The sequence below is a fragment of the Lactuca sativa genome, chromosome 8 (genome assembly GCF_002870075.4).
Source record: "Lactuca sativa cultivar Salinas chromosome 8, Lsat_Salinas_v11, whole genome shotgun sequence".
Lineage (NCBI taxonomy): Eukaryota > Viridiplantae > Streptophyta > Magnoliopsida > Asterales > Asteraceae > Lactuca > Lactuca sativa.
This window is the reverse complement of record NC_056630.2, coordinates 26,725,025-26,743,485: the sequence shown is the minus strand read 5'-3', so window position 1 is coordinate 26,743,485 and position 18,461 is coordinate 26,725,025. Positions and strand designations below refer to the sequence as shown.

General features: G+C 35.9%; 2 protein-coding genes across 2 annotated transcripts; one reads left to right on the top strand and one right to left on the bottom strand.

The window, feature by feature from the left end:
- Positions 1–1,515: 1,515 nt before the first annotated feature.
- LOC111877191 (patatin-like protein 6) lies at positions 1,516–4,253 on the top strand. The gene is made up of 2 exons (XM_023873717.3): positions 1,516–3,109; positions 3,841–4,253. The coding sequence occupies exons 1-2, from the start codon at positions 1,967–1,969 to the stop codon at positions 4,108–4,110; spliced, it is 1,413 nt and encodes a 470-aa protein (XP_023729485.1). The 5' UTR covers positions 1,516–1,966; the 3' UTR covers positions 4,111–4,253.
- An 11,648-nt stretch (positions 4,254–15,901) lies between these two features.
- On the bottom strand, positions 15,902–16,405 carry LOC111897470 (alpha-amylase). Its single transcript, XM_023893430.2, has one exon. The coding sequence runs from the start codon at positions 16,403–16,405 to the stop codon at positions 15,902–15,904; it is 504 nt and encodes a 167-aa protein (XP_023749198.2).
- Positions 16,406–18,461: the final 2,056 nt, after the last annotated feature.

Sequence of the window (18,461 nt, the reverse complement as noted above, 5' to 3'; positions counted from 1 at the left end):
GACCCCAACGATGACTTTTCCCCACAATGAGTTTGGCTCCCTTTTTAGTCTCCAAATACATTTGGATAGAAGGGAAAGATTCAGAGACGTCAAAGAACCAACGCCTAGGCGACCTCTCTCTTTGCTAGCCAAAACCACTTTCCAAGCTACCCAACAAAATTTATTTTTGTTCACACTACCGCCCAAAGAGATCGCCTTATATATTTCTCTAAAACATCAACCAGCGAAGAAGGAGCTCTAAAAGGGAGAAATAGTAGAGCGGCAGGCTACCGAGCACCAATTTAACCAACATAATTTGACCCCCAAACGACACGGACCTAGCTTTCTAAGAATAGAGCTTTTTATCCACCCTTTCCACAACCGCACCCCAATTTCGTTTAAGCAACATGTTAGCGCCAACGGGAACACCCAAATAAGTAAACGGAAACAAGGCGACATCACACCCCAAGATACACCCCAAGATATGAGCACAATTGCATACTTCATCATTAGAAACTCCAATGTCATACACCTTGGATTTATGAAAATTCACTTTTAAGTCCTGAAACCGCATGAAAGCACTTAAGAATTCAGGCAAGGTTGGTTAAATTCGAGCTAGACCACTCTCCCAAAAAAAAAGAGCGTCATCGGTGTGAAAAAGGTGGGAGAGAGTTGGGCCCTTATTAGGCAATTTTATCCCACGAAAAATATATGAATGAGCTGCAAACTTCATAGCCACGTGAAGTCCTTCCATGACGATGATGGAGAGAAACGGGGAGAGAGGATCTCCTTGGCGCACCCCACCCATAAATTGAAATTCTTTCGTAGCCGAGCTGTTAAGGAGAACCGAGGCCCTAGCCGAGGAGAGACACCCACGAATCCAAAATCTCCATTTTCCCCTGAAGCCCATTTGCATCATCACCGAATCCAAATAATTCCAACTTATGGAATCGAAAGTCTTATCAAAATCAAATTTGAGGAGAAAGAGCTTGTGTTTAGATTTCTTGGCCCACGCACAAACCTCGTTAACAACCAGCAGACCATCAAGAATGTTGTGACCCGCAATGAAAGCGGTTTGGACTTCATCAATTACCAAACCCACCACCCTTTTAAGCCTTGAAGCAAGAGGTTTGGACTTCATCAAGAATGTTCCGACCCGCAATGAAAGCGGTTTGGACTTCAACAATTACCGAACCCACCACCCTCTTAAGTCTTAGAAAGCGTTTGGCTCAACTTAGTTATACCCTTAGTATCATTCACCGAGTTATTATTACATATAGTTAAGGGAATAAAATGTAACGACCTAACACAAAAGGGACTAAATTTTAAATTTTTACACCAATCAAATAAACTCGTCAACTATGGCTCTCAACACCCGACCATGGTTAAATCTGACAAGAAACAGAGACAAATCGACTAGAAGGAAGAAGACGATATTTACAAATATTATATAATTTTTTTATTGTTTATAAAAATTGTTGTTGGTGAATGTCTGTTCCTTTTCATATATAAATAATAAAATCTTGAAGAATACATATATTCTGGAATCGCTGTGTTCTTTCCTTCTCACGTCCTCCATTTGTCACTTTTCTTGAATTTCTTTAGACTCGTCTTTTTCATTCTTCGTTCCTTCTTTCCTTTTTGATGTTATTGTTGAATTCCATGTTGAATTGACTTTCAAATCAACGAAAGAGAACTGATATTAAGTTCTTTAATTGTGATAAGGAAATTTGATGACTATGGTTGTGAAATGAGATCGTGTTTCTTTTTTGGCGGGAATTATGTGGTGAGATTTACCTAATATTCTTCTTCTGGTTGATTGAGTAAAAGTGGCAAAAGAACTGAAAGCTATATCTGTCCGGAAATTGAATGCAGAGGTAGACATAGACTTTAGGGCTTTGATTTTAAGGAGGTTGCGTGTAAAGATTTACGAAATCATATTCATAGCTGTTGCTATTTGAAGTAAGGAAGATCTGTTTGGGGAAAAATGGATTCGAATCGTGAATCGATGGAACTGGTGCAAGAGCGTAGCATCGACACCGATAAGCTCAGCTACGAGATTTTTTCGATCCTCGAAAGCAAGTTCTTATTTGGTTACGACGATTCGAAGCTTTGGAAACCTAAGCAAGTTTCTCCGGAAATATCTGTCACGCCAACGTCAATGTTGGTGGCTGATGACAGTGGTGTTCAATCTATGACGAACCAGAGAGGTAAAATCTGTGTGCTCTCGATTGATGGCGGAGGAATGCGGAGTATTCTCGCAGGTAAAGCCCTAGCTCATCTAGAGAACGCGTTGAAAACAAAATCCGGCAATCCGAACGCGAGAATCGCCGATTATATCGATGTCGCCGCTGGCACAGGTGTCGGAGGTGTGTTCACGGCTATGCTGTTTGGAAGCAAAAACCAGAGTGTTCCGATTTTCACAGCGGAGGATACGTGGAGGTTTCTGGCGGAGCAAGGGAAACGGTTGTATCATAAGAAATCGAGTTCCACCGGCGGCGGCGTTGGAGGTTTTTTGAAAAGGATTTTCCGCGGCGGAGGCGGAGTCGGTGACGGAGGGATCATCGATGCCACGGCAGCATTTGAAAACGCAATGAAAGATGCATTCGTGGTCAACGGGGAGAGTTTGACCTTAAAAGACACGTTGAAGCCGGTTTTAATCCCCTGCTACGACCTCTCCAGCTCAGCCCCGTTTCTCTTTTCCCGAGCCGACGCCATGGAGACAGACAGCTTCGACTTCCGGCTATGGGAGGTCTGCCGCGCCACGTCAGCTGAACCGGACTTATTCCAACCTGTCCCAATGAACTCCGTCGATGGAAAAACCCGATGTATTGCAGTTGACGGCGGTTTAGCCATGAGCAACCCCACAGCGGCGGCGATCACCCACGTGTTACATAATAAGCAGGAATTTCCATTCGTGCGCGGGGTGGAGGACCTTTTGGTACTTTCACTGGGCACCGGTCAACTTCAAGAAGGGAATTATGATTACAATCAAGTCAAAGGGTGGAAAGCTAAAGATTGGGCTCAACCCATGGCTCGAATTTCCGGTGATAGCTCCGCCGACATGGTGGACCATGCCGTCGCCATGGCCTTCGGTCAGAGCCGGTGTAGTAACTACGTCCGTATCCAGGTATCTTCCCTCTTCCATAGTTCCATATCCATTTTTTTTTTGAAAATATAAACTTATGTAAAGTAAAAGATGTTAGTATATAATTATTTTACATTTTCTTTAACAAAATGACTTATTATTATTAATCACGTATTCACGTTTCAGAATTTTTTTTCTTGATCTATTTTTTCGTGGTATTTATCTAAATATAAATTATATTAATGAAGAATAGTATAATCATAAAAGTCTACTACACGTGCAAAAAAAATATTTTTTACAAGGGCAATACAAGGTTATGGAGAAAACCATTTGTTGGTAGTCAATCACTATATATAAATAGTTAAAATACCGATTTGTATGGTACGAAAATAGTGACGTTTTTATACTTTGATAAAACTTTCGGTTTATTATTATTATTTTTTTAAAATATTTTTATATGGGTTGAATTTGATGTCAATGTCAATATGTCATTAAAATCTTGGAAAGTGGAATACATTTGATGAAAAAGATGGTCTTTTTAACTCATTTCCATATGTAAATGAGAGTTGGCAAGCGATTAAAAATGGTTTTCTTTACTTTGGAAAGGGAATATACCCATATGGGTATGGAAAATGATGTTGATTTCTTTTTAGTTAAATTCCCTTTGTACTAAAATATATTTTTTTTTATTTTATATTGTTACCGAAATAGATAAGACTTTTCATATCATTTTATGTTTCAATATAATGTTGATTAAATTTTTTATTTCGTAGGCAAACGGGTTCACCATGGGTTCCCAAAGGGCCAATATTGATAAAGATCCTTGTCCTAACGATGTTAACATACTTATTGGAATAGCTGATGAGATGCTGAAACAGAAAAATCTGGAATCAGTATTGTTTGGGGGTAAAAGGATTGGAGAGCAGACCAATTTTGAGAAACTGGATTGGTTTGCCGAAGAAGTCGTGTTAGAGCATCAGAGAAGGAATTGTCGCGTTGCACCTAATGTTGCATTTAAGCAACCTACTTTCAAACAAACATAATCGATTCATCATGTACAAAAGTTTGTGAGGGCTATGGACCGAATATTTTAAAATCATTGGGACCTGGTTTTGAAAATAATTGTTTCCTTGTATATTTGAATTTTTCTAAAAGTTAAAATGATGTTTTTATTGAAAAACTGAAATCTTAAGGTCTGTTGTTTTTTATATAAAAATCAAATCAAACCAAAAACTCTAAAACAATGTCATAATAATAATAATAATAATAATAATAATAATAATAAAAATGATTGTACCCACAAAGGTTTCATTATGTGTATATGGTACACTAGTCTAATCCTAAATTAGTACATATGTCAATCACTCATTACTGTTATGTCAATCACTCATTACTGTTAGAACAAAGACCTTTTAGTGTGTATATAGTTACATAATATAAAGAGTGTGAATTGTTATAGAAGTAAAGTTAGTATCTCATTTTTACAAGACTACACTCATAGACATGTCATTCTTCTAGTTATAAATTCGATGTGTAACTTTTTTGTTTTCATATACATAGTTTTATTTTTATTAAAAAAACGTTTTCACAATAAGATACAGTACCAACATAGATTTTATTGATTTAAATATCATTTACAATAGAAGGAATGATGATGTATCAATATGAAAAGGACTGTGGGTAAAAAAGAGATTTAACATACACAAAATTGAAAGTTTGGTGTGTGTCAAAAATTGAATGTTTGGTCTAAAATTTTTTGAAGTTGCACTAGGGTCTAAAAGGTTTCATTTATTGTGAATTTGGTCCAAAATTATTTGAAAACATTTAAAATGACGAAATTGCCACTTTAATTTAGTTTTTTTAATATTTTCTTTGCAACAATTAAAAAAAAGAGATCCACAAAAGGCCCACTAATAGTCCATTTTCTAAATTGGGCCCAACCCCCATATGGGTCTTATCTTAAGCCCAAGGCTTCTCTTAGCCCAAAAATAATCCCAGATGGCCCAAAGGCCAAACAGAAAAGTCCAAACAAAACAGCCCAAGGATACGAAGCCTAAAACGCAACAAGCCCACAACGAGACTACGCGGGGCGTTCTTTCCCTGGTACGCTCAACGTACACACGACTCCTGATCGGGGAAACCAGACCAGTACACGGGGCGTACTGGGACTTACACACGGTGTATGCTCAGATCCAAAAAACTCTATTTTCAACTTAACCACTTCAGTTCTAAGCATCCAAACCTTAGGGAAACTTCACTTCAAGCTCCTAACTGATAAAGTTGGCGACTTTATCAGTTTGCAAGTCTTAATGGGACCCAACTTCCAAAAATAACCATTAAGACTCTCTTTAATCATCTTAACACATGCATGGAGAGATCTAGACGACCAAGTTCTCATTTTTATGAATCAAGACAACTCAATACGGTTAAAAGAACAGGAGATTTGCTTTGGAGTTCACCAAACTCACAAAGTTCCAATCTTGGGACATAAAACCCTAAAAATGGACCCAAAACAAGAACTGGAACAACAATGAGCAAGTTTTGAACTTGATACCTCTGAAAGATGCATCAACTAGAGTAGAACTCAGATCCAAAAGCTAGAAGCACCAACTATCCTCCTTCAAGACTCCTTCTTCACCAAGAGCTTCACCAAAAACACTCAAATTAGCCACCAAACTCACACAAGCTTAGGGAAACAAAATTAGGATTTGAGAGGGCTTGGAGACTGGAAATGGTGGCTGAAAATGAGGCCATCATGTTCCTTAAATAGGGTTACCTCAAAATATTAGGGTTTCTTTGTGGACCTAGTATGCCCAGTGTACTAGGTGGCCTCCTTGATCATGTAAAGCGCATGAGTACGCTGCGCGTACACAAGTGTACGTCCCACGTACCCAATTTTCCACCCATTTCTCAATAAGGACTAAACTAGCCAAAACTTCAAACTATCATAACTTCTTCGATATAAGTCCGTTTCTAAGAAACCTTATATCTACGGAAAGGTAGCGAGAAGACCTATGCTTCTATCAACACATCACAACCTTAAAATTCCACGAACAAAAACCCAAAATTCATAAAAGATCGAGCCAACGCCTTTACCGATACTCTTGGGCTCTAAAGCACAACTCGAACCCTTTTATTACACAACCTACCTTTTCCATATCCAAAAAGGGCCTAAACCTTTCTCCTTTAAAGCCTCAAAAAACCTTCTCATGCCCGGGTTATGACCCACGAGCCTGAAATCACAAACGATCTGAAACAGGATGTTACACCTTCACATTTTTAGATGGCTTTTATAAAGGCAAACCCCCTTCCTTCAGATGCATTTCACTCTACATTCAATGTTTTCTGAATATCTCCTGCAACAACAACAAACTAGTTAAGTTTAATAATAAACTCACTACATGTGATGCATAATAGAGAAGAAATATGCATGGAATATTATTCTCTGGATGAATAATGGTGAAGTAGTTAGACCATAACAACCCATGACTCAACCTTATTTATCTACTAGAAACTTGGTGAAGTTCCATTTGATGTTTGACCCAACATATCCTCCCTTTTCTTTTCTTTAGGAAACATGTACACACGTGATGCTTTTGGTCCGTTAACACAAATCTTTAACAAAGAAACAACTAACTAGAGGTATTTTCACCCTTCAAACTTTAGTTCATTATGAAAATGAGTCATTTATGGTTAAAAAACATGTTTTTTTTGTAAGTATGACTGAAAACTCACCTTCTGGAAGACGGGATATATTGCATTAAACCTTGTGCATGGAGATTCTTCCATTGTGTAGCTAGAATCCGACTCTTGTTTCAGGAACTGATTGCAAGGATATGCTAAGATCTCCAGGTCATAGATATGTAGTAACACATACTTTTTATTTTGATTATATTCTAACTCACAAATTAGTCTATTGTTGTTAATGCAAAACCATTTTGGACACTATCATTTGTCTTTTGAGATTGGCTTCACAATGAGAAATGATCAGGCAAGATTCTTTAAGATTCATTGAGCTAGATATATAAATAAATAAGTATCCATGATACGCTTAATTTGCTATCTATAATGGAGATCTATGATTATTTAGAGGGAAGATAAGTAAATGGAGAATATGATATTATATTAAGGAAACCGACTAATAAGATAAATATAAAATTATGTATCTTCTTTTTAGAAATGCAGTGATAAAATTAGGTATGTATTCTTTGAAGTTTGAACTAATCAAGTAATTTTCTGGTTATCTGATATTGATTATTCACTTCACTTTAAAGCCTCGCATCCAAACATCATTCCCTTCTGGTTGAGATAATAAATTTCGATGGTTGGAGTGAAGAAAAGAGTACCTAGTTGAAGTCGAGAGAACACATGGAGATTCGTTGTCCGGATTCTAAATTTCCAGTGTATTGTGGCGTATAGTGCCATAGTGGTGTAGTAAGCACCGGTGGTGTTGTGATATCGTTAATGGAAGTAGTGAGAGGCGACGGTGGTATTGAGGTGGTGTTAGGTATGGGAGCGTATGAGAGAGAAAAGAGAATGATGGAATTAGGGAAAAAATTAGTCTATGCTCTCTAACGACTACGAAGTAGAGTGTAAATTTCTAGTGTATAGTGGTGTAGCATAGCGGCGGTGGTGTTGTGATATCGGAGATGGAAGTAGTGAGCGACGATGGCGGTATCGAGGTGGTGTTAGGTATGGGAGCGTATGAGAAAGAAAAGAGAGCGACATGATGGGTTTATTCCACAAAAATCGGTTATATTTACGACCTTGTTCTGTTTTAGTTCCAACTTTATTTTTTGTTCATTATTTGTCATTATATTTTAGAGACAAAATTGCAAAAATGGTCCCTGTGGTATGCAAAATTTTGGGGTTTTAGTCCAAACAGTGACTTTTTTTGGTTTCGTAGTCCTTTTGGAGTGGTTTGTATGTGAAAATGGTCCCTCCGAAAACTGAAATGACTATAATACCCTTGGGGTATTTATTTTTCATTTTTCTTTCATTATTCTTAAAATTTAATATTTATTTATTTATTTTAACAATTAAAAAAATAAAAAAGGGTCCACCTCTCTCTCTCTCTCTCTCTAAAACCAGGTCCTGCCTTGAACACGAACAATCGGGGATGGACACGAACGAAACTAGTCAAAAAATCGAGGGCACCGGTGGGGGTCAAACAGATCGTGGCGAGGGGAGAAGGAGTTCGTCGAGACCGACGATTCCTCCTTGGCCTTATTGATTTCATCGTTGGCAGCCACATATCTGTTGGATTAGTGTCTAAGTCCATAACTATTTTGGTATGTACTTGACCCGATGGTGCATGGTCCTTTTGGGTTGCCTTCACCAAAGCAACTTGATAGGATGAATTATGGAGAGAAAGGATTAAATATGATTTATTAATATATTATGGGAATAATATATTAAAGGTGAAATCATATTGTTTAATTAATATTAGTCAAGAATTAATAAGAATTAAGTTTGTGACTAAAAGAGATTAATTAAACTTAAGGGACTGGAATTGTAATTATAAGATAATTGCAATTGGGCTATGGATTGCCTTATATTATAAGGTTGGACGAATTCTATGGGGAAACCCATTGGAAATCGTCCAAGGCCTTTAAAGAAAGGAGTCCATGGGTTGCTTAGGGCTTAAGCATCCAAATTAGGGTTTCCTTGTTAGATAACCCTAATAGCCTCACTATATATAGAGCCCTTATGCCTCAAAAACGTGGACAAGCTTCCTTCTAGGGTTTCCACACGTTTTGGGCAGCCTCCTTCTCTTCTCTTCTTCATCCTCTTGCTCTTGGTGTTTGTGAACCATTAGAGGAGTGACATTTGTGACTCTAAGCTTTCTAAAGTCATTACAAGGAGGATTTGAGATTGTTATTGCTACATAATAATCAAGGTATGATCTAAACCCTAATTTTATATGTTACATTGATTATCATATGCTAGATCTAGGGTTTATAGTCTTGGATAAATTGCATGTACAATAGAGAAACCTAAATCCAAGCATTAGGGTTTGTATGAGCACATAGGATGTTCTTATGACCAAAACCCATCAGTAGTATCAGAGCCTAGATTGGTTTCTATTTTATTGATGCATTATGTAGCTGAAAAAACGTTTTCTGGTCTTCTGTTCGACCTGAATCGACGAGTCACTACTTGGACTCGGCGAGTCAGCCCTACTCGGCGAGTTCCAAAGTGTGACTAGGCGAGTCAGAGCGTCAGACAGAGGAATTTTCGGATTTTGTTGCTGTTTTGCTTAAGGATCATTACCATATTCGTTTTAAACCTATAAAATACGAATTTTATTATTTCTTAAAGAATATCCTTGCCAAAACACAAGATAATTACCAATTGATTAGATAATAACTTCCTTATATGATAAAGATTGGATTATTTGTATTAATTGGGTAACTTATTTTGCAAGAAATTGAAATTAAGTCAAATATAGATAATGATGAAATTAATTGTTTAATTTATATTATTTGTTATTTGATCCTTGTGTTATGAAAAGTTTCAGTTTTTCCCCTTTAGGTTTTATAGTTTAAATTTATACACAAAAGTTTAGTTTTGAAATTTAAATAGTTGAAACCCTAATGTTTTGAAAATGTTTCAAAACTTTCCCTCAAGTTTTGGAATTTAAATTTTGATTAAAAGTTTAATTTTGATGTATATTTAAATTCTAAACCTAAATGTTTTGAAATGTTTCAAAACTTGCCCTCAAGTTTTGGAATTTAAAAGTTGATTAAAAGTTTAATTTAGGAATGTTAAATTCTAAAACCCTAGTCATGTTTTGAAAAGATTCAAATCACACCCTTATGGTTTTATTAATTAATTAAGGTGTATAACTAAAAGAGGTTTAATAAATCCATAAACCTTTGGTTTACAATTTAATTGAATTAAAAGTATAATTGTTAAATTTGACCACCTAGTATTTTAAAAGTGTAAAATACACCCTATACTATATATATAAAATTAAAAGTTTAACATTATATATATGTATGCGTAAAAGTCAGTCTTACCGTTAGTAGACCTCATTCACGAAGCTGGTCTATAAGGGGTGTTTAAGGAAATTGCCTATAAAATGGCGATTGAATGGGTATCCACTCTTACCCACCGCACTCTTGACTAGTGGAGGGTCGTTAGCCGAACGGGTAGGATAGGACAAAACCTTCCATTATAAGTATAATGAAGTACAAAAGTAACTAAATGTTTTACAAATTCCCAATCTTAGTTACTTAGGCAAAAGTGAATTGATGCAATTCCATGAAATTACACTTTGTGCCCTTGCGAAGACGTTAGTGGAGCGTGTGTGGTTTACCGGCACACTAAATGGTTCTAAGCAAAGGTAGCAAAGGGCGACTCAATGTTTGTCATAGTTTGGTGGAGCGTGTGTGGTTTACCGACACATCGAATAGGTGACCGTAACATGTGAGGGCACCATGTAAATTTGCATGGTTATTCACACCCGCTTTGTGATCCTCGGCATCCCAGTCACAAACAAGAGGGGCATATCGAGATTTAAACATGCCATTGAAATGTTCAATGAATCTCAAAGGATCTAGGAGTTTTCATAAATTTAAAACTTAAATTTCTTTTTCGTTTTTCGTGGTGGAAATTAGTGAATCGTCATTCACTTACCTTCAAATATTCTGCAACTAGATTACGACATCCCTTTTCTAGGTTGTAGCATATTGTGTTGGGTCCTAGCCTTAGTATCTCATTTGGGTGATTTACTAAGGACTCAATCAATCAACTAACTTGAATTTGTTTTCTCCCGTTTTGTAGATGTCAAAGTACAACAACTATGGTCTTCCCAAATCCCGTGGAACAAGCTTTCCACATGAAGATGATATTCCACGATTCGATCGAGGAACACGAAATCATGCTTCACTTCCTCCACCTCCTCCAATTATTCTCCCTAACCCACAAGTTCGAAGGCTTGAAAAGTTCAAGCTCACTCAAGCCCTTTTGGCAAGTAAACATGAAGAGGGAAAGTCGGTGTGTGCACACGTCCTGGGGATGAAGTCACACATTGATAGGTTAAGAATGTTGGGATCCGTTGTCTGTGAGGAGATGGCTGTTGATTGGGTTCTTCAGTCACTTCCTAACTCGTATAGTGAGTTCGTAAGAGAGTATTATATGATGAACTGCGACGTGACCCTTATAGATCTCACCTATATGCTTATTGCTGCTGAATCAGCAATGGTTTGGCGCAATAGAAAAGCAAAGTTGATTGGTGAATCTGCCTTCAAGACCTCTATGGATATAGACAATGGCAACGAAAGACATGCTATGATCGAAAAGTTGGATCATAAGAGAAAGGCAATGTCTGAAGTAGTTCCATGTCCTGTTCCAAAAGAGTCAATTTGCTTTTATTGCCAAGAGAAGGTGCATTGGAGACGAAGTTGCCCTATTTACCTAAGAGATCTAAGAGATGGGAGAGTCAAAACGAATGGCTCTGCTTTAGGTAAAATCCATTGACTAACTCTTTTAAGCTCCTATTCTAGATTCTTAATACATAATGTGATAAGATTACAATTGATGTTTTGTAGGATCGAAGAAAAGAGAGGAAGATTAAGGGAAGAAGTGAGCAGAATCTAACCGTGAAGAAATGGATTTCGATCGTATTACTTGAAGATTAGATTCTTGAGCTACTACTTAGAGTTACAATTAGATTGCTAAGAAATATGTATTAGCATAGTTTTTCAATGAATTGAATTGTAAGGACTAATTTTTCCGCGATAAAATAAATTTTGATTTTGTATTATTTATTTATCCTTGCAATGGCGTGTATGAAAAATTGATGTTTGAATGTTTCTATTATTAGCAATAGTGGATTTGATTCTTAATTATGGAAATGTCAAAAATTTACAAAATAAGGAGAGTTTCTCATCGCCCAAGTTTCAATTGGACAGAACTTGGAATCATGCAACTTGGTTGCACAATGAATGAGAAATTTCATATTTGGAAATTAGACTAATTCATTGACAAAGTGTCAAGTGAAGGACTAGGAGATCGAGTACACAAAGTTGTGTGTTGATCAAAGTCCACCATAAGAGTAACAAAGATATTCGTCATGATTTACTAAAGGTTTAGTAAATATGATTATACTTATAAGATTAAGCGTAATTCTGAATTGATTGAAAATGTTTAAATCAATAGCAGAACGAATAAGAAGAATCAAGTAGGCAGAAAGATAAAAGTTTCTCCATTCTAAGAAGAAGGGAGAGTACCTTTTATGCTTTATGATAGGTCTTAATGATTAAGAACCATATCTCAATTGATCCTCTAAGTAAGTCTTAGTACAATTGTATGTCTAAAAAGATGAATCAAGAATTGTAAGAATGGTTAAATCAAGAAGTCAATCATACTTCGTTCCAAAACAAGTCTTAGAGTTAAGATTGTGACATTGAGTAATAAGCATTAAGAAGGTTTATAACATTCATCAAGTGTGGAAAGTTGTGATGTCTTGGATAAGACAAAGACCAACTAGGACCAATTTATTAAGTGTTTTGATAAATACTACACTAACTCTTGAATATTTGTTTGTAAAGAAATGTTTATTGACAAGAGAATCTTATATGTCAAGGAGTCAGTGGGAGTCTTAATGGTCTTGAAAGGTTTCAAGAACAAATCAAAATAAACCTTATCGATCATCACTAGCACACAAGTTGAGGTTTACAACCTATCGTGTTGACACTATTTTGTTTCTATGCCATTCCAATTAAGTTAATTATGCATGTGAGTTCTATGAGTTCTCATTTGAACGCATAAAAGGCAGGCACCTTGATCAATGAAAAGTACATTGATAGGAAAAGGTGAGCTGCTTAACTACTTGGAAGACATGGTGGGCAGCTGTGCTACCATAAGGCAAGAAATCAAGATTAAGAAAGTTCGGTCCATATGAGTTTGAATTTGTCAAAAAACTTAGTTTTGACAAATTCACATGGATAGGAACACATACACCATTAAAATCTAAGTGTCATAATATTCCCTCCTTTATGAAAGTGACTGTGAGGAAATGCTTTCACTAACAAAGATTTTAAGAAGATAGTGATTGTGAAATTGAATTCTCGAATTCGATTATGGTTACGGTATCCCTTTCCATGATTCGAATTGTGAGATTTGACAATTAGTCTGAATTGTTTAGACACACATATGAGCTAGGTGTATAAGCTTAGATAAAGGATTATCAAAGCATTAGGTATTAGAAACATGAACTTAAGGAATTCAACAAATGCTGTTTTTCTGGAAGTTAAGCTGGTTTCTGAATACATGTCAAAGCTAGTGGGAGCATAAGCGTTATGTTTATAATAATCATCATGATAGTGGGAGCATAAATGTTATGATTGTATGATTATTACGGAAAGTATTGCAAGTTAGCAATATTAATTATAGAAAACAAGAGTTATACTTTGCAAAGTCGCAATAGTTGAAAAGTTGTTTTGCTATAATTAAGGGAGATAATATTATGCTTCATTTTAAATCTAAAGGCTTAGGTTGTGGAATGTTAATAATTTAGTCAAGGAAACATAGTGCGTTCACAAATTTCGATTATGATTACGGCATTCCTCTTCATAGTTCGAATTTTGAGAATGCAGCACATAAAATATTATGGCAGAAGATTGATAAAGTATCAAATCTTCATGTAAGACATTATGCATCGTGTCCAATACGCTTCGGGTATGGGATCAATTGCAAATGCTATAATATTTGACCATTCTAAAATTTTCCAAATGTCTAGCGCATTTAGAGGGAAGAAGGACAAGAATCGGTTTTGACTAAGATAATTAAACAACTATCAAAGGACAATCCAAAGTTCGCCGAGGATTGGTCACTTGTGAGTAGTTGGAAGTATAGTATTGAATGGACCATATCGACATTATTATGAATAGATAAGATTCTATTAAGAATGAGTTGTCATATGGAAAATATGGAAACGTATCCATATTGGGAATTGAATATTGAAAATCTATGTCTAGATTAGAAACTTTTAAGCAAAAGGATGTTCAAAGGAATGTACTTTGAGTGAGAGACATCATATCTAAGGAATTGTATTGTAACAATCTCCGATAGAGGACTTTGTAATATCGTTGGCAATAGTCTTTGTGACTTTTTGTGCTATGACATTACAAAAAGGATAATTGCATGAAATGTTAGAATCTAACATATTCTATAAGTGGAAAGAATTTGATAATCTTTCGCTTATGAAAAAGGATTTGGAGTTGTGAAATGGTATGATTGGAAATGTGTTCATTTGATCTATTTCACAAAGTAAGAACCATAAGTAAACATTGTGTGCATGATAAGAGCATGGGACTAGTGTAATAATTCAAGTAAGAAGTTGATTACCCGAAACAACAAATAATGAGTAATCGATATGGTGATAAATAAAAAGTGTTTTAATTATACTCAAAGGTTGAGGCCATATGGGATTAGTATTATTCTTGTGTTTCACTTTGCATGTTTTGACTTCCTGAATAATTTAATTGGTTTAGAACAGTCAAATTATTCGAACGGGCCACAGTCGTTCATATGTTGGAAGTAGGTATGAATAAAGACTGTCATGAATTGGTGTGTGGATTGTCTAAAGAGTATTAGCCATAAGCAAATGTTTGCTGCAACGTTCATGAGTGCTTATGAATATGATTTGAGCATTGGATTAAACCCACGCTCACTTGGATCACTCCATGAATTGTATCACGAGTGATTGGTGAGACGATAATATCTTATATTCTTGAAACCGAGATGTGTGAGTTGTATCTTGCAAATCGGTTGCACATTGATAATATGTAACGCACCAATAACTTGGTGTCATAAAACATATTGTTGTGTGTGATTCGGTGAGTAAGTGCAAGCGAACATTGAATCAAAGTTTATCCGTTCCTTTTATCCAAATAGGATAAAAGCGATATCTTTGGGCCCCTCAATGATTTAGTGATGGAAAACGTAAATGCTCGGCCGGGCTAGGGCTAATTTGATTTGTTCAATTAGTCAGTCATCATAAATCGGAAGTCGAGAAATGGTACAGAGAGAATGATTAGAAATCATGTCTTATACGATATCTAGAATGGAGGAATATATGATCCCTTATCTAAAGGACACGCGTATATGATAGGATCAGAGTTGACAACGGCTTTGGAAAGCTACAATTGCAGATCAGGATCTGAAGTCATACGCCGAATAGTTATTAGACTTATCCAAGTGGGAGACTGTTGGATTAGTGTCTAAGTCCATAACTATTTTGGTATGTACTTGACCCGATGGTGCATGGTCCTTTTGGGTTGCCTTCACCAAAGCAACTTGATAGGATGAATTATGGAGAGAAAGGATTAAATATGATTTATTAATATATTATGGGAATAATATATTAAAGGAGAAATCATATTGTTTAATTAATATTAGTCAAGAATTAATAAGAATTAAGTTTGTGACTAAAAGAGATTAATTAAACTTAAGGCACTACTAGAAAAACAGCCTTTTACGACGCGCAATCAATGACACGCGCTGATAGAGGACACATATTTGAGCGTGCCCTAAAAGTTGATGTCAGTTTTCCAAAATATGAATCATAGAGGGCGCGCATTTTTGCGTGCCCTAAAATTAGTGTCTAATAAAAAAACGGAGGGCACCTTAAATAAAATGTGCGTCGTCTAACCATGTCGCTTTATAAATTTTAATGAAACGCGCGTTTTATTCCGAGGGGGAAATGAAATCCAAAAATTAAAAAGCCCGCTTTTTTTCCACTGGCTGAAAACCCTAGATCATCCCTGCCAAAACCCCCCTTTCTTCCACCCACTTCATAAGTTCATTTCTATGGTTATCTTGATTTTAATATGGTTTTTCATCTTGCCCATGAGCTAACGAGCTCCATAGCTCTCCAACTGCAAAATCGGGAGAGGTGTTGGTCATGTAGATCTTGGTGAAACTCGAGGAATACCCTTTTACGTAATCAAATTGCCACCCATCAAACCCTATTTCAATCTTGAGCCAATTCATCAAATCAGATAACTCCTTTTGGACTATAGGGTTTACGTGATCGATGACTGGGGAACCTGTAATGGGATCTCCTGTGTCGATATTTCCATTGCCAACACAATAGTCGTCGTCTTTGAAAATCAAGGAAGATCCCCAATCAAGGCGTTTATCTGGAGTTCCACCCTCGAAGATATAGTATTTCCCGCTTCCATCTTGCTTTTCCCCTGTTCTGTGATTTATAACTATGTCTGCAACGGCTTTGATTCCCTTGTTGTACTCGGTAGTAGAAAGGGGAAAAAGTAAAATCCCATTTTTTTTGAAAACCCTGTCTCGTTCTCTTTTGCCTTTGTTCTCCATATTTTGTCTGAACATTTCCATATCACCCAGTTCAAACACAATTTAGGTTTCAAATTCAAGCAGAAGGATGGGAGAATTAACGGTTGACTTTCACGATAATCCCTGGTCCAACTTTTCCCCGATTCCATCTTTATCACTCCTCACAAAAATCTCCATCGATAGTTTTAGGTTTTCTCCACCGAGTAATCTTCTTGAAGATTCTATGTTAATATCGGCTTATCTGTTCACACGCCATGACTTGCCTCTCTTCTTCTCTACATATCTAAATAACGACATCTACAGGTACGATTTACTCCATTGCTAACTGGAAATCCTTCAACTTCTTTTGAATATACTCATTTTGCATCTCTATTATTTTTGATTTCATGGTTCTGTAAGTTAGGGTTTGATTATGTTGGGAATTTTTCATGCATAAGGAATATTCCAGATGTTATGTAGCTTAACTGTTATGCAAAGGTTTGTGTTCTTTTCTTCTTTCTCCTAATTCCCAAGTTCAATTGATTTCTTATTATATCTGAAGTCTCCAAACAACAGTCTCATTATAGAGTACATATCATTAAACTTTTTTAATGTTGTTTGTCAGGGAGACTATTCATAGCTGATGTAAACAACAGTCTCATTAGATATTTGGATCTGTACAAAGAAGATGCATAAGTTGTTACACTTGAGCTAAAAGGAGTTCAGCCTCCTGTACCAAAATCAAGATCTCCAATTCACCTTAGAAAATGAAATTCAGCTGACACACAAACAATTTTAGTTGATGGTGGCTCTTCCAATGAGGGCAACTTAAGCCTTCAAATATTTGTGCCTGAAGGTTATTATTTCTCAAAGGTTCTCTCTCTCTCTCTCTCTCTCTCTCTCTCTCTCTCTCTCTGATAGGTGTTGTTTTTTGAATTAATAGTCACTATTGATGTACTATATATACAATTGAATTTCATTTCCTCATAAAAAAAAGCTTACTTTATGTACTTGATAGAAAATTGAATTTATTGTGTAAGTGATGAAAAACACATCATTCATATGATCAGCTAAAATTGATCTTCACTAGATGAAAGTTTATAAGAGGAAAGTATAAAGTTGTCGACTGTAGTTGGCTATCTATCATTAGTAATAAATAAAGAACCACAAATTATATAAACTTTTCTTAGATAAGCTGTGAAAAGTCCTATGTGATTTACATTTACTTTTGGGTGGATCTAACATCAATGTCTCTCCTTCAGGTCTTACCTTCTTGAGAGAGAAACATGGTGAGTTCATGCTCAGAGAGCTTGTGGTTGGCTTGCAAGAACAGGTAAATTTTTAAACATTAGATTTATGTTTTTTTTTTCCAATTTTTGACATTTTCTTTAGATGAAAATCAAGTGAGAAGCATTGTTGATGAAATAAAACAGGTGATTACAGCAAGTTCAAGCAGAAAAAAAGAAAGAGCTGAAAGGACAAATGCTGAAGATTTTGATGCAGAAGAAGGAGAGCTTCTTAAAGAAGAAAAAGAGCAAGAAGAAGAAGTCTTTGACCAAGTTTGTTGACTTTTCTTTTTTCCCAACAAATAACCATTTTTTTACTATTGACATGAATCTTATAAACCTTATCTGTTTGACTATTTTTTGTTAAGACGTTGGTGAAATTTTGGGAACTTTAGTGGAAACATTTAAAGCTTCCTTTTTACCTTTCTTTGATGAGTTATCATCTTAAATAATGCCCATGTGGGTAAGTATTGAGTATTCTAATCCAAATTTCATTTTTTATTTTCGTATTTTGATTATACATTTTTTTAAAGCAATTAGATTTATTATTTTTAATGTTTTGAAGGGCAAGGATAAGACAACAGAAGAGAGATGAATTGCTATTTGAATCTTTGATAACATGGCAGAGCAGTGTCGCAAACAGCTTTAAAGTACATTACCTTGCATAGTACTTACCATAATTACCTTTTTAACCTTCATATTTTTTTTAATATTTTTTTTAATTACAAACCAGATATTATGCTACATAGATCCCTTTCCTTGTTGACGCATGCAATGATTAGAATCCAGATATCCGACAGGTCAGAATTTGT

What these genes read in the sequence shown, in the direction of transcription:
- LOC111877191 (XM_023873717.3), top strand. Translation starts at nt 1,967, where the DNA reads ATGGATTCGAATCGTGAATCGATGGAACTGGTGCAAGAGCGTAGCATC. An exon ending in GTAACTACGTCCGTATCCAG is followed by an intron (nt 3,110 to 3,840) that starts GTATCTTCCCTC and finishes TTTATTTCGTAG; the next exon opens with GCAAACGGGTTCACCATGGG.
- LOC111897470 (XM_023893430.2), bottom strand. Translation starts at nt 16,405, where the DNA reads ATGGAGAACAAAGGCAAAAGAGAACGAGACAGGGTTTTCAAAAAAAAT.